We start from the raw sequence: 15250 nt of genomic DNA on the forward strand, positions 1-15250 counted from the left end.
AAGTTCTACAAGAACATTGTGTACCATGAATATGAATTAACTATTCGCATGGTAAATGGACAGTAAATACTTCTGCAAGAGCGAAGATTCCTACTCCCATAAACAAAGGCTTTCACAACTGGAAATATTGACACAGTGACTTCAGCGGCTACATTTAAGACGGAATTTTATGGTTTTAATGAGTGTATCAATTTGAACTAACAAACCCCATGCCACACCAAGGGCCTGATAACCACTGTCTAGAGCTGGCCGGACACACAATTTAGGTTAGACCACAGATGATTGATTGTTTTAATTGTGACCGACTGCCTTCCCTAATCGCACACAATGCAAAACCCTCCCTCCTGCCCTGGATACTTATTTTCCCTCATAATGTCTGCTGAACCCTTCTCACCTCTCTGCCCAATACAACTGGAGAGTGATTCCAAAAGGTAATCAATCATCACTCTCTTCCACTGGGCGAAGGTGGTGATGTACTGAAGCGTGGGAGATGACTACAGCTGAACGCTTCCCAGTCACCCCCATTTCAATCTGGTAAAAAACCAAAAGTTTGTATTTTTTGTTTGGATCAGTCTTGAGAGATTACCCCCATTTCAACATTCTCAATTTCTTCTAACAAGCATTCTGCACAAGCAGCAAGCACTTTATTGCCATTATAGTGACAAATATCTTAGCTGGAAACGAAAATCTCTGTCTTGAGTGCTTTAGACCCAAATTGCGTCTCTGAACTTTTGAGTCATTGCGCATAGTCAATTTCAATTCAAAGTTTCATGGACCATCACTGGCTGAAAGTTTAGTCGTCAGGGGACAGATGTAAAGCAATCACTTGCTGTTGGAGATGAGGGGAAAGTTCAATAATGGTATAATGCTTTATCATAATAACTCTCTAACAAGCACACACAGCAATATTTTCCCCTCATTTGCCTTGCTGGCACATAAAAATGCAAATGTCAGAGTCTGAATGGGGCATATAGGAGGTACAAGTATATAGCACCATTTCCTGGTCAAATTCAACATTTTAATTCCACCTGTGTGTTCACCTAGTGAATGATAATGTCCATTCTCAATTTTAATCTCTCAATAATATTTATTACAATGACATTGATCAGAAAGATAGGCTACATTATATCACCACTACCTGTGTCTGTTGCACATAATGGTATCTCAATGTCAACCTTTGAAGACTGAGGGCTCTATTTTCGTCCATGCTAAACCCCTTATCGCTATACTTTGCCTTTGAATTTTTTTTTGAATAAAAATCTACAAGCCCACAACGTGTCAATGTAGACAGGCTATTTTAACTATTCAAAATGTTTAGTGAGAAACCCCCCCCCCCCGCAAAGAAGTTTAGGGATAAAGGGTTTAGCATGGACAAAAATAGGCCTAGAGCCCCAAATGCTCCATGACGTTAGTGCAATAATTCCAGGAAAGAGTCAAGGGATTGATTATACAATAGGTCAACACAGTCATTACTGGATTTTGAACACAAATAATAAAATATAATTTACGTGGTATTCACCTTATTCTTCCACGCCCACCATTTCCGTAACGATACATTTTATCGTATCATATCACGATACATGGTTGCCGATACGATACATGGACGATATTGGTTCATTATGGCGATCGGATACGATACGATTCAATGATTTGAAATCGATAGAGTAACTATTTAAAATACATTGACATTTTAAATTAAGTAATTGAACCCCTCTTTTTAATTTTTCTTCTAAAAATGGCTAAATACCACGCAGAAAAATGTAGTATTGATACAATCGATGAATTGCATAGCAAAACGATTCGATACCGATTATGTCCATTGCAAAACGATACGATACATAGTCAATGTTGCCGTTTTCATTTCGATTCTTGAAATTAACATCTACAATAGCCTAGGGTGGAAGTGAACAGATATTGAATTAGAAAAATGTGCATCTCGGAGCACAGGTCTCCACCAGGTAGTATAGAAGTCAATCTTAGCCAATCAGGATGAAATATAAAGGATCGTATTGATGGATTGATTGAATACTTTATCAGACCGAAATGTAAAACAGCAACAAGAGTACAGTCTTGGCCTAAACGAAAACAAAACAAAGTCCTTGCAGTTTTGTGTCCATTCGGGTCCTGTATTAAATTCATAAACATGACATGAAAAATAACAACAAATAAAATCATCACAGGTCTGTCTTAATGACATGACTATATAGAGATAATGTGTACCGATTTGTGTGATGGTTTGGACATAGCCTCCTGGTTGCGCTAGAACAGGCCAAATGTGAAGTTTCATAACAATATCGGATGCTGCGTGATATGATTTGAGGCATTTTGTTCAAAATGAGCCAATCTTAGCCAATGCAATGCAATATGAAAGATCGGACACATCTCGATCACATGACTATATGATAATGTGTACCAATTTGCGTGATGTCAAAACTCAAAACATCTGCAGACAAAATATTGAAAGAAAAATCAGCCTCCTGTGGCGCTATGAAAGGCTGATCCTTCCTTTGCCTCTGTGTCTCTGTCGGAAACATACTCTGGACCACACCATCGGCCTGGCGGAGCCGGAGACAATGAAGCAGCACAGAGAAAACTCACGCCGCCGGCCTGGAGGAGGCAATGGGATTGATCAGAACATTTGAACGATGTGGTCCATTTCATTCTCCTTTCAATATTTCTTCCCTCCAGCAATATACAGGATCTATATAGCCTGATCATCACATGGCCAATTGTAATTAGTGCTCAGTCTAAGGTGAGATTCTTTATTACACAAACGGAGGGAATTAGATTTGCTTCCTCAAACGTGATTATACCGTCTCAAGGTTTATTCACTGGAACTCCCTCCATGTGGAATTCAGAATTTGCAGTGTTGCGCCATAATGGTTTTGAGAATGTTCCAGAGTTCCTTGAACTTGGAAATCTCATGAAGCAGCCTTATTGATTTAAAAGTGTAAAGGCTCTCCTCCAGGAGGGTAAATGTAATCTCCTCAGAGGGCCATTCTGGGATATTGCATGAGACACTGTCACTCATGTCACTGAAGCCACATGGACACCCCAAACGTCAATGTGACCGGACATTATTCATTTAAAGATGGAGTGCCACGATTTTTTTCATCCCTAAAACATGATCATCAGGTATTATTATAATATAAGGAGGAAGAGCTTTTCCCAAAAAGTGTACAGTATTTGTTAAAATCATGCTTTTGTGTGGACCACCAGTTCATTAAGTATGCCTGGTTTGCCTGGTGGGTGGTGATGGGTGGTGATCCACCTGAACTGAAGCCGCACCCACAGCTGTAGTTGTATGATAAAGAGGGAGGGGTTAGGGGAGGGGCTGATTGTGTGATGTCACTATTTCATTGGCCCGTTTGACTGTCAAGGGTTCAGCCTCCGGGAAGAAACCCTAAATACAAAGTTAATACACCATTGCACATAAAAACGACTCCAAGGGTGTCTAATGAAGTAATGTCACCTCATAGACACATGAAAAACTGGAAAAATACAAAAAATGTGGCACTCCAAGCAATATTACACGAGAGAGGGCACGTGGTTCAACGTCATTATTGCACGCCCGCGATGCTGCAGTTCTGAGATGCTGCAGGTCTGAGAGAAAAGCACGGATGAATTGTTTGTTTAGATTAGGCGTTGAAATAATGTTGTTTGAAGCACGGCTAGAAAGCCGTTTCAACCAATCAGATTGCTTCCTCAAAACGACCTGTTGCAGGCCTATAATCCACATTCACCCAATATCACAGAATGGAAGCACAGGACTTCATGTTCCAGTACTGGTCACATTATCAAAACTATGCCTGCTGAATGTGAATCCCACATCTTAAATAAATATGATGTCCGATGTTTGTATAAGCTTACCATAGCTTTAAGGATTGTTATGACTTGTGTTATGACTTAATCTACATACAATAACTGGAGAGTTTAATTATGCAGCACATTACTGACTAAATTAATTTGAGCCTGACGCTCAGTCTGAATTTTCGTTTCACTTCATTACCAGGACATATTTTTTTAATGGAGCCAGGCTAGTTTGGGCTCACTTAAAGTCTACTCTGGCTTTTGTGTGCACCTCAGACAGTTTTTAAGTTGCTCGATTCAGTATTTATTATTTAGATATGTGATATACTAGAATTTCGCCGGCCTTCGGCCGGCGAATCCTAGTTACATTGCAGCGCAATATGGGAAGAAGGAAATAGCGGGAGTTGACAGAATTATTATAATAACAGAAAGTGTTTTTTATTTCTCATAAATACACAAACATGGTGAAACAACTACAGTCACAGAGAGCAGTGCCAAGGTAGCTGCTGCCTGCTAACGATGCAAACAACAGCCTTGCCTGTCGTGTGTGTGTGTGTGTGTGTGTGTGTGTGGGGGGGGGGGGGGATAGCACAAATTTTCGACATTTTACTGTGTCATAAATATTTACATCTGTAGCCTATATTGTGATTACATTTGACCGTACATTTGACTCTTGTGTTATATTCTTGTGAAATATTCAGTAAAGTATTGTGGTGAAATATTCACCCCAAGTTGATAAGATATGCAGAGAATATAATACCAAGAACCCCCAGTTTGAAATGCATTAGGCCACAGACCCCCATTTGATACCATTTGCTCTCTGGGAAAATCAGGGTCCATTTGGTTCCATTTGTATGCTCTTGGAGTATGATGACTGTGCTAACAGTATTATCATAAAATATGTCTCAGTTTGAAGATTCAAAAAAACATATTTCATATGTGTGAGCTTGTAAAGTAGAACGTTCAACCAGAGACAGTGTTGCCAAGTCTGACCATTATAAGCTACTTTGGACTTGTTTATCTATTGGTAGTCCTTGACATGGAAATGTTTGAGTTCCACTGCTCTGAAACAACATTAGACAACAAAGTTTGACAGTCAACACTATAATTGATTATTTTAAGACTAATTTCCGGACCATTTCTGATTTACCTACTTTGAACTGGCCTCTTAACATTTTTATAGACCTGGTTGCTTGTTTCACTCTCACATCCACGGTATGTGGCAACCCTGGTCCCTGGTTTGTTTTGGTTTGCGTGTGGCTGTTTTTGTGTGTTGCTTTAGCATCTTTAGCACAGTAGCTATCAGAGGTTGCAGCAGCTGCTGCTGTCATGAAAACGCAAGTTTCTGTCCCAGAAGCTCACGTTAGGTCTGCGCACACTGTACGTTGCTAAACTTGCTATGGCAACCTGTCATCAAATGCTGCTAACGTTGTGGTCAGCACTGTTAGCATGTGTGCTATCAGGCAAAAGCTGAGATAGATATAAAACTACTGGCCAAAATGTCATACAAAACACAACACCTAAAATCGGAATGTAATTGTGACCTACAGACCATCATGATTTGCTTGCTGGACCTATAATTAATTTATTTGCATTAAATTGCCACTCGCCCATATAAATAAAAAGCAAGATGGCTGCCGATTGCGAGCGGAGAGACGGAAAGAGTAGTGACGTGTGAGCCGGGGACGGGCCTCTGACAACAGCATGAACACAGGGCAGTGTTGCCAGGTTTGCGAATTGTAAGCGAGTTGTAGTGTGTGTAAGTAGCCTGGTTAAAAGGCCTTGTTTCTGCCCCTGTGGGGCAACAGCATAATGTCGACCAGTTTCGTCCACCGCTTTTGGCACGTGACCAACTTAAGCATTGTTATATTAGATGTGATGTATTTTATCAGACATGCCCCCCTATATAAATGCATTGTAACTTTAAAGTACATTTGTTATATTCATTCAAAACACCTGTCCTTGGTTATGCTGACTGCTTCCCCCCCCCCCAAAAAAACACGCCTCCCTAATGCATGATTAGAAGGACATCAGTCACCAGAACCAAGGACGGGTGTTTACTATGAATCTACCATGGTTAAAATGGAGTTTGTTACAACAAAGGGTTTGTTTGTATAGGAAGGGAGCTGCATGTCTGATAACATTTATATCAAATATCTAAATACTGAATCAAGCAACTTAAAAACTGTGTGGGGTACGCCGCAGCTTGGACTAAACATTTTCAAGATGACAATTTAGACTCCCTCCAAATTACACAGACAAGAACTCACAGACCCCAAAAGTTGTGTTGTTTCCTCAATGGCTCAATGTGAAAAGAGTATACATTATATACTATACAGTGTGTGTGTGTGTGTGTGTGTGTGTGTGTGTGTATGTGTGTGTGTGTGTGTGCGCGCGCTTGCTCGAAGAAGGAGAGCATGCCCAGAGTTCAATCCTATTTGTAAACGGGTGATTACCACGACCTGTGGCTTCAGTTCAGCCTGTGAGAAAGTGAGGAGGAAGAATTGCACGGTATCAAGTGGAGAGAGTGAACAGCAGAGGAGGAAACGGACTCAACATGGATCAGAAAAGTAAGTTATATTTCTCGAGTCGTTTCATGTCATTAGATCATAAGCTCTGTACTAACGATTTGAACCCCTGCATCCATATTCTGGGGGAACATCAACCAAAATGAGCAGATCTACAAGCTCAAAACAACAAGTTGTGTAGCCATTGCAAGCTTGTACATCAGCGGCTATCTTTGTACAACGAAATTTGGTGTGGATGGAAAAAAGCTAAGTACACAGCCAAGTTTACTTTATGTCTAGAGTGTTTAAGTGGTTAACAAGCTGGCTAGTGTGTATTCAAATTGCCATATTAAATCCAAAGTTGGTAGTCTCAGGAGTCAGGACATTTTTTCTGTCTATACTGTGTTTCATTAGCCTACAAATTACTAGCCTGGATTGGAATTGCCAGACTAATACTAATACGCATCAAATGAAAATGTATCACGCATAATTTTTCTCTCAGCGTTACAAAAATGAAAAGGGTAAGAGTTTTCTAAAAAGGGACATTCATTTACTAATTTCCTCAGCACACCATGTGAGCCCATTGTGAAATCCACCAGGATTGTCCATGCAAAAACAATCAGCTTAATCTCATCGACCCCCCCCCCCCCTCCCTCTCTCTACCCCTCTATCAATCACACAGCTCAGTACTCTATCAGGGAGTATGCGCCCTCGGACCAGCACGAGGTCATCACGCTCTTCCGCAATGGGATCCTGGAGCACGTCTACCCGGCCTTCTTCAAGGCCATGAGTCACCCGGACCACGTGGGCGTGGCCCTGAGCATCGCCATGGCCGGCTACGTGCTGGGAGGCAGCTCCTACTTCCAGGCTCTGCTGTTCTTCGGCGCGTGGGCCGGCCTCATTTACTACTGCTGCCACGAGGTCTACGAGTGCTACATGTTCCGGCGGCTGAGCGCGGACATGGCCGACATCCAGGCCCACTACCTGGACAACCCGGATAATTACCTGTGGGTGGCGGTGGCGCCGGCGGAAGAAGTGGACGACGGGCAGCCCAAGGTGGTCGGCATGGTCGCGGTGACGGGCAAACAGGAGGAGAGGAGCGGCGGCGAAGAGAGGGTCGACGACTGGAACGGCGGAGTGATCGGAGGGATCGACCTGGACGACGGGGACGAGTGCTACGGCGAGCTGGTCTACATGGCCGTGGACTTCGCCTGCCGCCGCAGAGGCCTGGGCCTCCGGCTGATGCAGAAGGCCCTGGACTTCTGCAAGGAGCGAGACTACAAGAGGCTCGTCGTGGACACCAGCTCGTCGCAGACGGCGGCGAACTCTCTCTACCAGAAGTTGGGCTTTGTCGAAACCACGTCCCACCGCAACACGCACACAAACCGCTGGATCTCCAGGTTGGCCAGAGTTGTCGTGGTGCGCATCGAGAGGTTTTTGTGAAAAGGTTTCTCACGTGTGGACTATCTTCTATTTCTGTTCTTTTCCACTATTCAGCCTTGCCTGCCTCAATGTGATGTGTTTACATCAGGGGGGCAGTCAGACAGATATTTTGTGAAGCCACAAGGAAATCGGGACTTCCTGAAAGTTCATATAATGGCCTGTTGTGGCGCTGTCATTGGGCCCAAAAAAACCCATAGCCCCATAGAAGTCCATGTATTTGGGCCCAACTTCACCTAGACTGTATTACCTTAATAAACATGGTCATGAATACTTTTTGCTTCCAGTCACTAGTTTAAAGTCTCATTTCTAATGTCATAATATTCTTTTTGGAAAATTATGGTCCCATTTATAAAAGAAATGACCATAAAGTCGCGCATGTTCTGAGGGGCGTGGCTACCGTTACAGTCTATGATCGGGATTCCCCACCCACTCGAGTCAAAATAAAAACCAACTAAGAAGAAGGGGGGAAGTCCCGCCTCGTTGTCTGGGCCAGCCTGCAGCTGGGCCCAAACGGATCTAGAAAGATGGCGACTAACAATTCAAGGACTGACAGGCTTCATTTTACGTTCATGTTAGACCCGGGGAACGCTTTGTCCATATTTTTTACAGTCTATGGTTTACATCTACACACGATACAGTGCATTACCACACGTCGTTAAGAACATTAAAGCAATCATAATCACTCCATGTCACCCGTTGGTCAGATAAATTCACAAGATGAATACATGAAAACATATAAAAAGTCGAATAAATGTATTATTAAATTAATTAGGGGACATAATATATTAGATGACAGAATGCTGTCAATGTTCAATAACCCATTGTATTCCTGAGCACTAAAAGCAACAGGTGATGTTCAATCATTTAGAAGACTAAACATTTATTTTAAGCTCCTTTCCAGGGAAAAGTTTGAATCCCTCTTTCACAGAGGAATTAATGCCATGCTGACTTACAATACTCGTTGCAATACCAATGAAAAACACAATAATGTTGTTGGGACATTCCGAGGTTTAACATTCCTTGGAGCTAAAAGAACTGTGTGTTTGTGGATTGCATAAGAAAGGATAAAGGTTCCAGTGTGAACTGCAAGGTATTCAAGGTCATTGTACATAATGCAAGAGTGAGATTATCGACAAAGAAAGAACAGTAATGGAATAAGCTTAAATCGTTCAATAGAGCGTCGCAGTCCCACCGCCTTTCATGACGACGCCAGGCCCAGGAAATGAATCCCAACGCATTTTTCCCATAGACATTTCATAAAGTATTTATTCAAAGACCTTTTAAGCGTCGTACGAAGTCGTGACGACAACAAACACAATATTTTGGACCAAACAAATAATTAAAAGAAGAAAAACAACAAAAAAAGTGTTGTAACCTGCCGTTTTTTTCTACTTTATAATTCTTTGTTTGGCCCAAAACATTGTGTTTATTGTCATGATTTGTCACGACAAGAGTTGGCTTAGTCCGCGGCGTAAACGTCTTTAAATAAATACTTTCTGAAAAGTCTATGAGGAAAATGAACAGGATTTATTTTCCGGGTCTCTCGAGGGGGCGGGACTGCGACACTCTATAGTGGCCCTTTGGTACGCCAGCTATAGGCACCAAAGGTAAATATGTGGTAAAAATCATGATCAGAAAAAAGGTATTATAGTAATTTCCTTTAGCAACATTTATTTGTCATATAAACCTAATTTTACATTCACACAGCACAATATTGGCCGCAGCGAATGTACACCAAAGGCTAAATGGCGTAGATTTGGATATTCATAATATTCATTGCCCACATGCTCATAGGTCATTATAATTTCCAAAACATTATCAGCATAATGTCTTATCTTGAAGTACCATCCAATGTAACAGGGAGAGCTTGTGTCTGGGGTATAGACACTGACAAATGTGACCTGAATGAGTTTTAAGTGGAAAGATTGCACAGTAAAATCATGTTCATAGAATTGCTACAGCATAAAAACCTGACCCTTAATGCTTGCAGAGTAAATGAACACTTTGCTGTGTGTATGAAGAGTGCAGCTTGCCATTGAGATGCATGCATACACCATTAGACACATCTGGACATCCATCTCTCCCACTGTGGCTGTCAGGAGACATTAAATGTCTAAATTTTAGGCTGGTGGCCAGTCAGCAGAACCAGCCAGAGGAATGTGCCTTAATGCTGGCCAACCTGTTGTCATCACAATCACAATTGGCCTCAATAATAATAATAGTAAAAAATAACATAATAAAAGTTATACAATGTGGTTTTCATGCAGCTAATGGTGTAAACTGTGGACTGAGTCCATCAGTGAGATGGCTGATAAAAAAGGGTATTAGCGACTTACGTACTTGAATAAGGCTTGTTTAAGATGTTACATTATAACAGCATTTTCCCCTCTATATTGGATTTCAAGACACAGTTCTCCACAAATAGATAATTGAGATTAAATGCAAGAGGGAATATTTCATCAAGGATGAGCTGAATAAATCAAGTTGGGAAAAAAGAAAGTTTGTGTGTGTGTGTGTGTGTGTGTGTGTGTGTGTGTGTGTACACAAAAGTTCCCCTGGTGAGTAGATACTGTCTAGCATTACAGTGTGCATACACTGTATAGCATATAGCTATTCCAGAAGGTCACAATGGGTAGGCCTACCACCAGGATGTGTTGTGTTGCTTGTTGATCTCATATTTAAACTAGACAAAATGTGCTCCTTGGAGCACAAGTCTCCACCAGGCCAAGTAGGTTATCGTGGGCCAGCATATATGTTGATTTGCAGGACAGTAGTAGCAAAAAGTGTGTCGAGTAACAATTTTTTTTATATGAAGGACATTAATCAGGCATGAACTGTGTATGAGCTACTGTTAATGGTTATTGGTCTTATACCCCTCTGGCATCTGACATTTGGTTTTAAAGATGGAGTGCCACAATTTTTGTATTTTTCCAGTTTTTCATGCGTCTATGAGGTGACAGTACTTCATTAGACACCTTGGAGTCGTTTTTATGTGCAATGGTGTATAGAGCGCCGCAGTCCCCGCCCCCTTTCAGAAAAGCGAGTGGCCCAGGAAGTGGAAGCCCCATGCATTCTCCCATCGGCACTTTTAATATAATTTATTTAAAGACGGTTACGCCGCGAACAAAGCCAATTCGGATCGTGACGAATCATGACAATGAACACAATATTTTGGGACGATCAAATCATTAGAAAGAATAAAAGAAAGTCAGGAGACAACACTATTTGTTTTGTTTTTCGTCTTATAAATTATTTGATCGTCCCAAAATATTGTGTTCATTGTCATGATTCGTCACAATCCGAATTGGCTTTGTCCGCGGCGTAACCGTCTTTAAATAAATTATATTAAAAGTGCCGATGGGAGAATGCATGGGGCTTCCACTTCCTGGGCCACTCGCTTTTCTGAAAGGGGGCGGGACTGCGGCGCTCTATAAACTTTGCATTTAGGGTTTCTTCCAGGAGGCTGAACCCTTGACAGTCATACTAAATAATGTACCGTTTCTGCCATGGTGGCATATGTGACTCCAGAGCGCATACGAAGTGGCTTATTAGTTTTGGCTAGTGTTATTGTGTTATTGTCAGGTACATTTAGGGTGGACGTTCTTGGCCAATCAGGATGTCAAAATCAGACGGATTACAATTTACAATATAGGCATTTAGTAGGGGGGGGGGGGGGGGCTGTAGGAGAAGGGAGAGGCTTAAGTGCACATGCCAGGAGACCAGTAAGTAGAGAGTTACAATAGCACAAATGTTTTTGCGAATGCAGTGAGCACTAACTATGAGACCTAGCAGAACAGTCTGTCTGTCTGTCTGTCTGTCTGTCACGCTGTAACACCACCTGCCCGCCACCAGAGGGCGCGGCTGTATCACACAAAAAACACACACACCCAAAAAAAACTGTAAAAAAAAAAACACACACACGCACACACAGTCACATACACACTAAAAAAAATCTTCACACTAAAAAAAAACTTTTTTAGTGTATTAGTATGGCGACTCGGCCATATCTTCCTAGTTGACCATGTACAGTACTACTAGCATTCCGGCTTCAAGAACTTTCTATTTTGTAGTTAAAATAAAAATGGTTTCAGCAGACATATATAGAGATTAATTGCACGTATCCTGATAGTGTGTTTGCTGCTGTCCTAGAGTGTGAGGTATATTTGATGAGATGATACATCATTGTAGGCGATTTGCCACAGCCTTGTAATCACTTCTCAGCTGTGCAGTTGAACTTCACTGCAGAGAACACCTGGTCAATTACTTCAGATGTTAAATCTTTAAGTAACAAAGCCTTTGCCTCTGCTTGTGTAAACAAATCGCATAGGAGCTTGACAGTATGCAGAATCTGCATTTCTTTTACCAGAGTAAGTGGTCAATTATTCACTGCATGGTTTGAGAATGATAATATGATTTTCTATAAGAAGAGTACAGTAGAGCACAGTGTACACATTGTAGATGCCTAAAGGCCTTGATAATACTTCATTGTGTGCGTGTTGTGCACAGCCAATCTACAAGCTCAGAGTGGCACGCGTTTCGAGGTGGAACTGCATAGGGATGGGTGTGATTAATCGATAAGCGTTAATAGGACCCGAAATCGATTATTAAAATTAATAATCGATAATCCTTTTTTCTTTACGAAAATCTGTTGGAAAGGCAATATTGTCATCCAAACAGGACAGGGCTATAGGCCTACCAAAGTGTGCCTGGGATGTGTCTGTGTAGCTGCATGACTGAGAGGAGTGTGAGTGGAGATTGATTCCATTGAATCAAGATACAGGTTTGGAGGATTAGCAGGTGTTGGGAATCAATTGGCTCAACACTGGTCCAGGGACCACCAGTGGTCCTTGAGGGGGTTCCAGGTGGTCCTCATCCAAAAGATGGAGTTAGTAACCAAATGGACCCTTATTAACGCTCAAGAGTTAAAATGATTGTTAATCAGGGGTTCCCAAACTTTTTTGGCTTAGATACCCCTTGGGGGGAAGATTGTTTTATTTGTAGGGTTCATAATTTATTTTTTAAAGAATCTTACATATTTACACTGGACACATTTACACATCCCTGCATGTAGATTGGATATTTTCTGTAGCTTATTTTCACTTTTACTCAGAGTTTTGTTTGCACCGCCAAGACAGTCACAGTTGTTGAATTGCTTGATTCAATATCATTAAAATTTGTAAACACGTTTGTTAATACACATTCCTGGTTTTGGTGTGCTAGCCTAGGCAAGTCAACTACTAATGAATAGGGAGACGATCATTATTTAAATTATTAGCCATTCCATGCGTGGACTTTGTGGATTTCATGCATGGACTGGAGTCCTTGATGCACCATTACATTACAGAAAATATTAAATAACTGTGCACATGCCAGGAGACCAGTAAGTAGAGAGTTACAATAGCACAAATGTTTTTGCGAACGCAGTGAGCACTAACTATGAGACCTAGCAGAACAGTCTGTCTGTCTGTCTGTCTGTCACGCTGTAACACCACCTGCCCGCCACCAGAGGGCGCGGCTGTATCACACAAAAAACACACACACCCAAAAAAAAACTGTAAAAAAAAAAACACACACACGCACACACAGTCACATACACACTAAAAAAAATCTTCACACTAAAAAAAATCTTTTTTAGTGTATTAGTATGGCGACTCGGCCATATCTTCCTAGTTGACCATGTACAGTACTACTAGCATTCCGGCTTCAAGAACTTTCTATTTTGTAGTTAAAATAAAAATGGTTTCAGCAGACATATATAGAGATTAATTGCACGTATCCTGATAGTGTGTTTGCTGCTGTCCTAGAGTGTGAGGTATATTTGATGAGATGATACATCATTGTTTTTATTTGTAGGGTTCATAATTTATTTTTTAAAGAATCTTACATATTTACACTGGACACATTTACACATCCCTGCATGTAGATTGGATATTTTCTGTAGCTTATTTTCACTTTTACTCAGAGTTTTGTTTGCACCGCCAAGACAGTCACAGTTGTTGAATTGCTTGATTCAATATCATTAAAATTTGTAAACACGTTTGTTAATACACATTCCTGGTTTTGGTGTGCTAGCCTAGGCAAGTCAACTACTAATGAATAGGGAGACGATCATTATTTAAATTATTAGCCATTCCATGCGTGGACTTTGTGGATTTCATGCATGGACTGGAGTCCTTGATGCACCATTACATTACAGAAAATATTAAATAAGTGTCTAAAGTGTAAGGAATTATAATTAGTCTCCAAACATATGGGTGAATATGAAAGACTGAGCATACCTTCCATAAATATTTGGGACTAAAGAAAACTGCTAATGTGTTAATTGGCACCGTGGCACTAAGTAGCCTATGTTTATACCAAATAGAACCATTACATGGTGGATGAATGTTCCAGACAGACTAGCAGCTTGTTTGCTGCAGTCCAACTCCATTACAAGAGGGCCGTGGGGATTATTTGGTCAAGGAAGTAATTGGACACCACAGTCTGCAGCAACAACAATAATAATGTATCACAGCTGTTATAATTAGGAGAATATTGGACAATCCTTTTCCTTTTTTTCCAAGGTGTTGTATATGCTACTTAGTGATGCTGTGTTACCTGGAATGTGTGTGCTCAAAAATACAAAATTGACTGTATGTGGTATTTCATGTATGACACAATGAGCTTCTCCTGATGTTCCCTGTGTTGTTGAGGTGATGAATTGCACACATTTGTCTACTTACAACCCTAGTAGCAACCCTATTCTAGAAATGTCATCATAAGAGACAAACATATAGCAAAAATAGGCAAATGTGCTGCAAAACAAAGTGACGTGTTGTGAGCATTTGTCCCGGACATTTTAAAATCTCTGTCTGTTTTTTGTTTCAGTTTTTCCTTGCAGAGGTTGAACTTTGGGTAGAAAAGTTCAACGTCCAAGCTAACAAACGTGATGTCATATCTCAAGTGGAGCAATTTCATAGTGTTCTCTAGTATCATTAGAGTTCTTCTCGGTTAGATGGTCTCCACTTTGAGCAGCAGAACATAACACGCTGTGTCCCGAGCGTGTCATATTGCTGTTGGGCGGCCGGGAACCTTGTATGTCCAAAACCACTGAATTTCAAGAAATGGAATGTAGTTTTTTATTTAGCCAAGTTCTAATATTTATAAAATCCACAAACAGACTTGGGAAGTTTCCATTTTGGGCGAGTAGTTATATAGCGAAAAATAATAGCCTAAAAATCCTAAAATCCTGTAAAATCCTACAGCCAAAATGACAGATTTAGCCTACATGGCAAAACATTTGGAGCTTGTAGTAGCTATTTCTCTACTTCACATGACACCGTCATACGAAAAAGCATAAAACGGCATGGTTAAACTGTGACAATTTAGAGAAAGCAATACATAAAAAGATTAAATATGGATATACAAGGTTCTGCCTGACAGAGACCGATATAGTGCAAGGTGTGAGGAGTGAGCTCTAAGGTGAATCCAATGCTTCAGACACAGAGGCT

General features: G+C 41.0%; 1 protein-coding gene across 1 annotated transcript; it reads left to right on the plus strand.

The window, feature by feature from the left end:
* The first annotated feature begins 6311 nt into the window (after window positions 1–6311).
* LOC308315268 (putative N-acetyltransferase family 8 member 5) lies at window positions 6312–7978 on the plus strand. Its single transcript, XM_080763154.1, has 2 exons — window positions 6312–6380; window positions 7000–7978. The coding sequence occupies exons 1-2, from the start codon at window positions 6368–6370 to the stop codon at window positions 7758–7760; spliced, it is 774 nt and encodes a 257-aa protein (XP_080619280.1). The 5' UTR covers window positions 6312–6367; the 3' UTR covers window positions 7761–7978.
* Window positions 7979–15250: the final 7272 nt, after the last annotated feature.

Source organism: Protomyctophum bolini, assembly GCF_963924005.1.
Source record: "Protomyctophum bolini genome assembly, chromosome: 5".
Lineage (NCBI taxonomy): Eukaryota > Metazoa > Chordata > Actinopteri > Myctophiformes > Myctophidae > Protomyctophum > Protomyctophum bolini.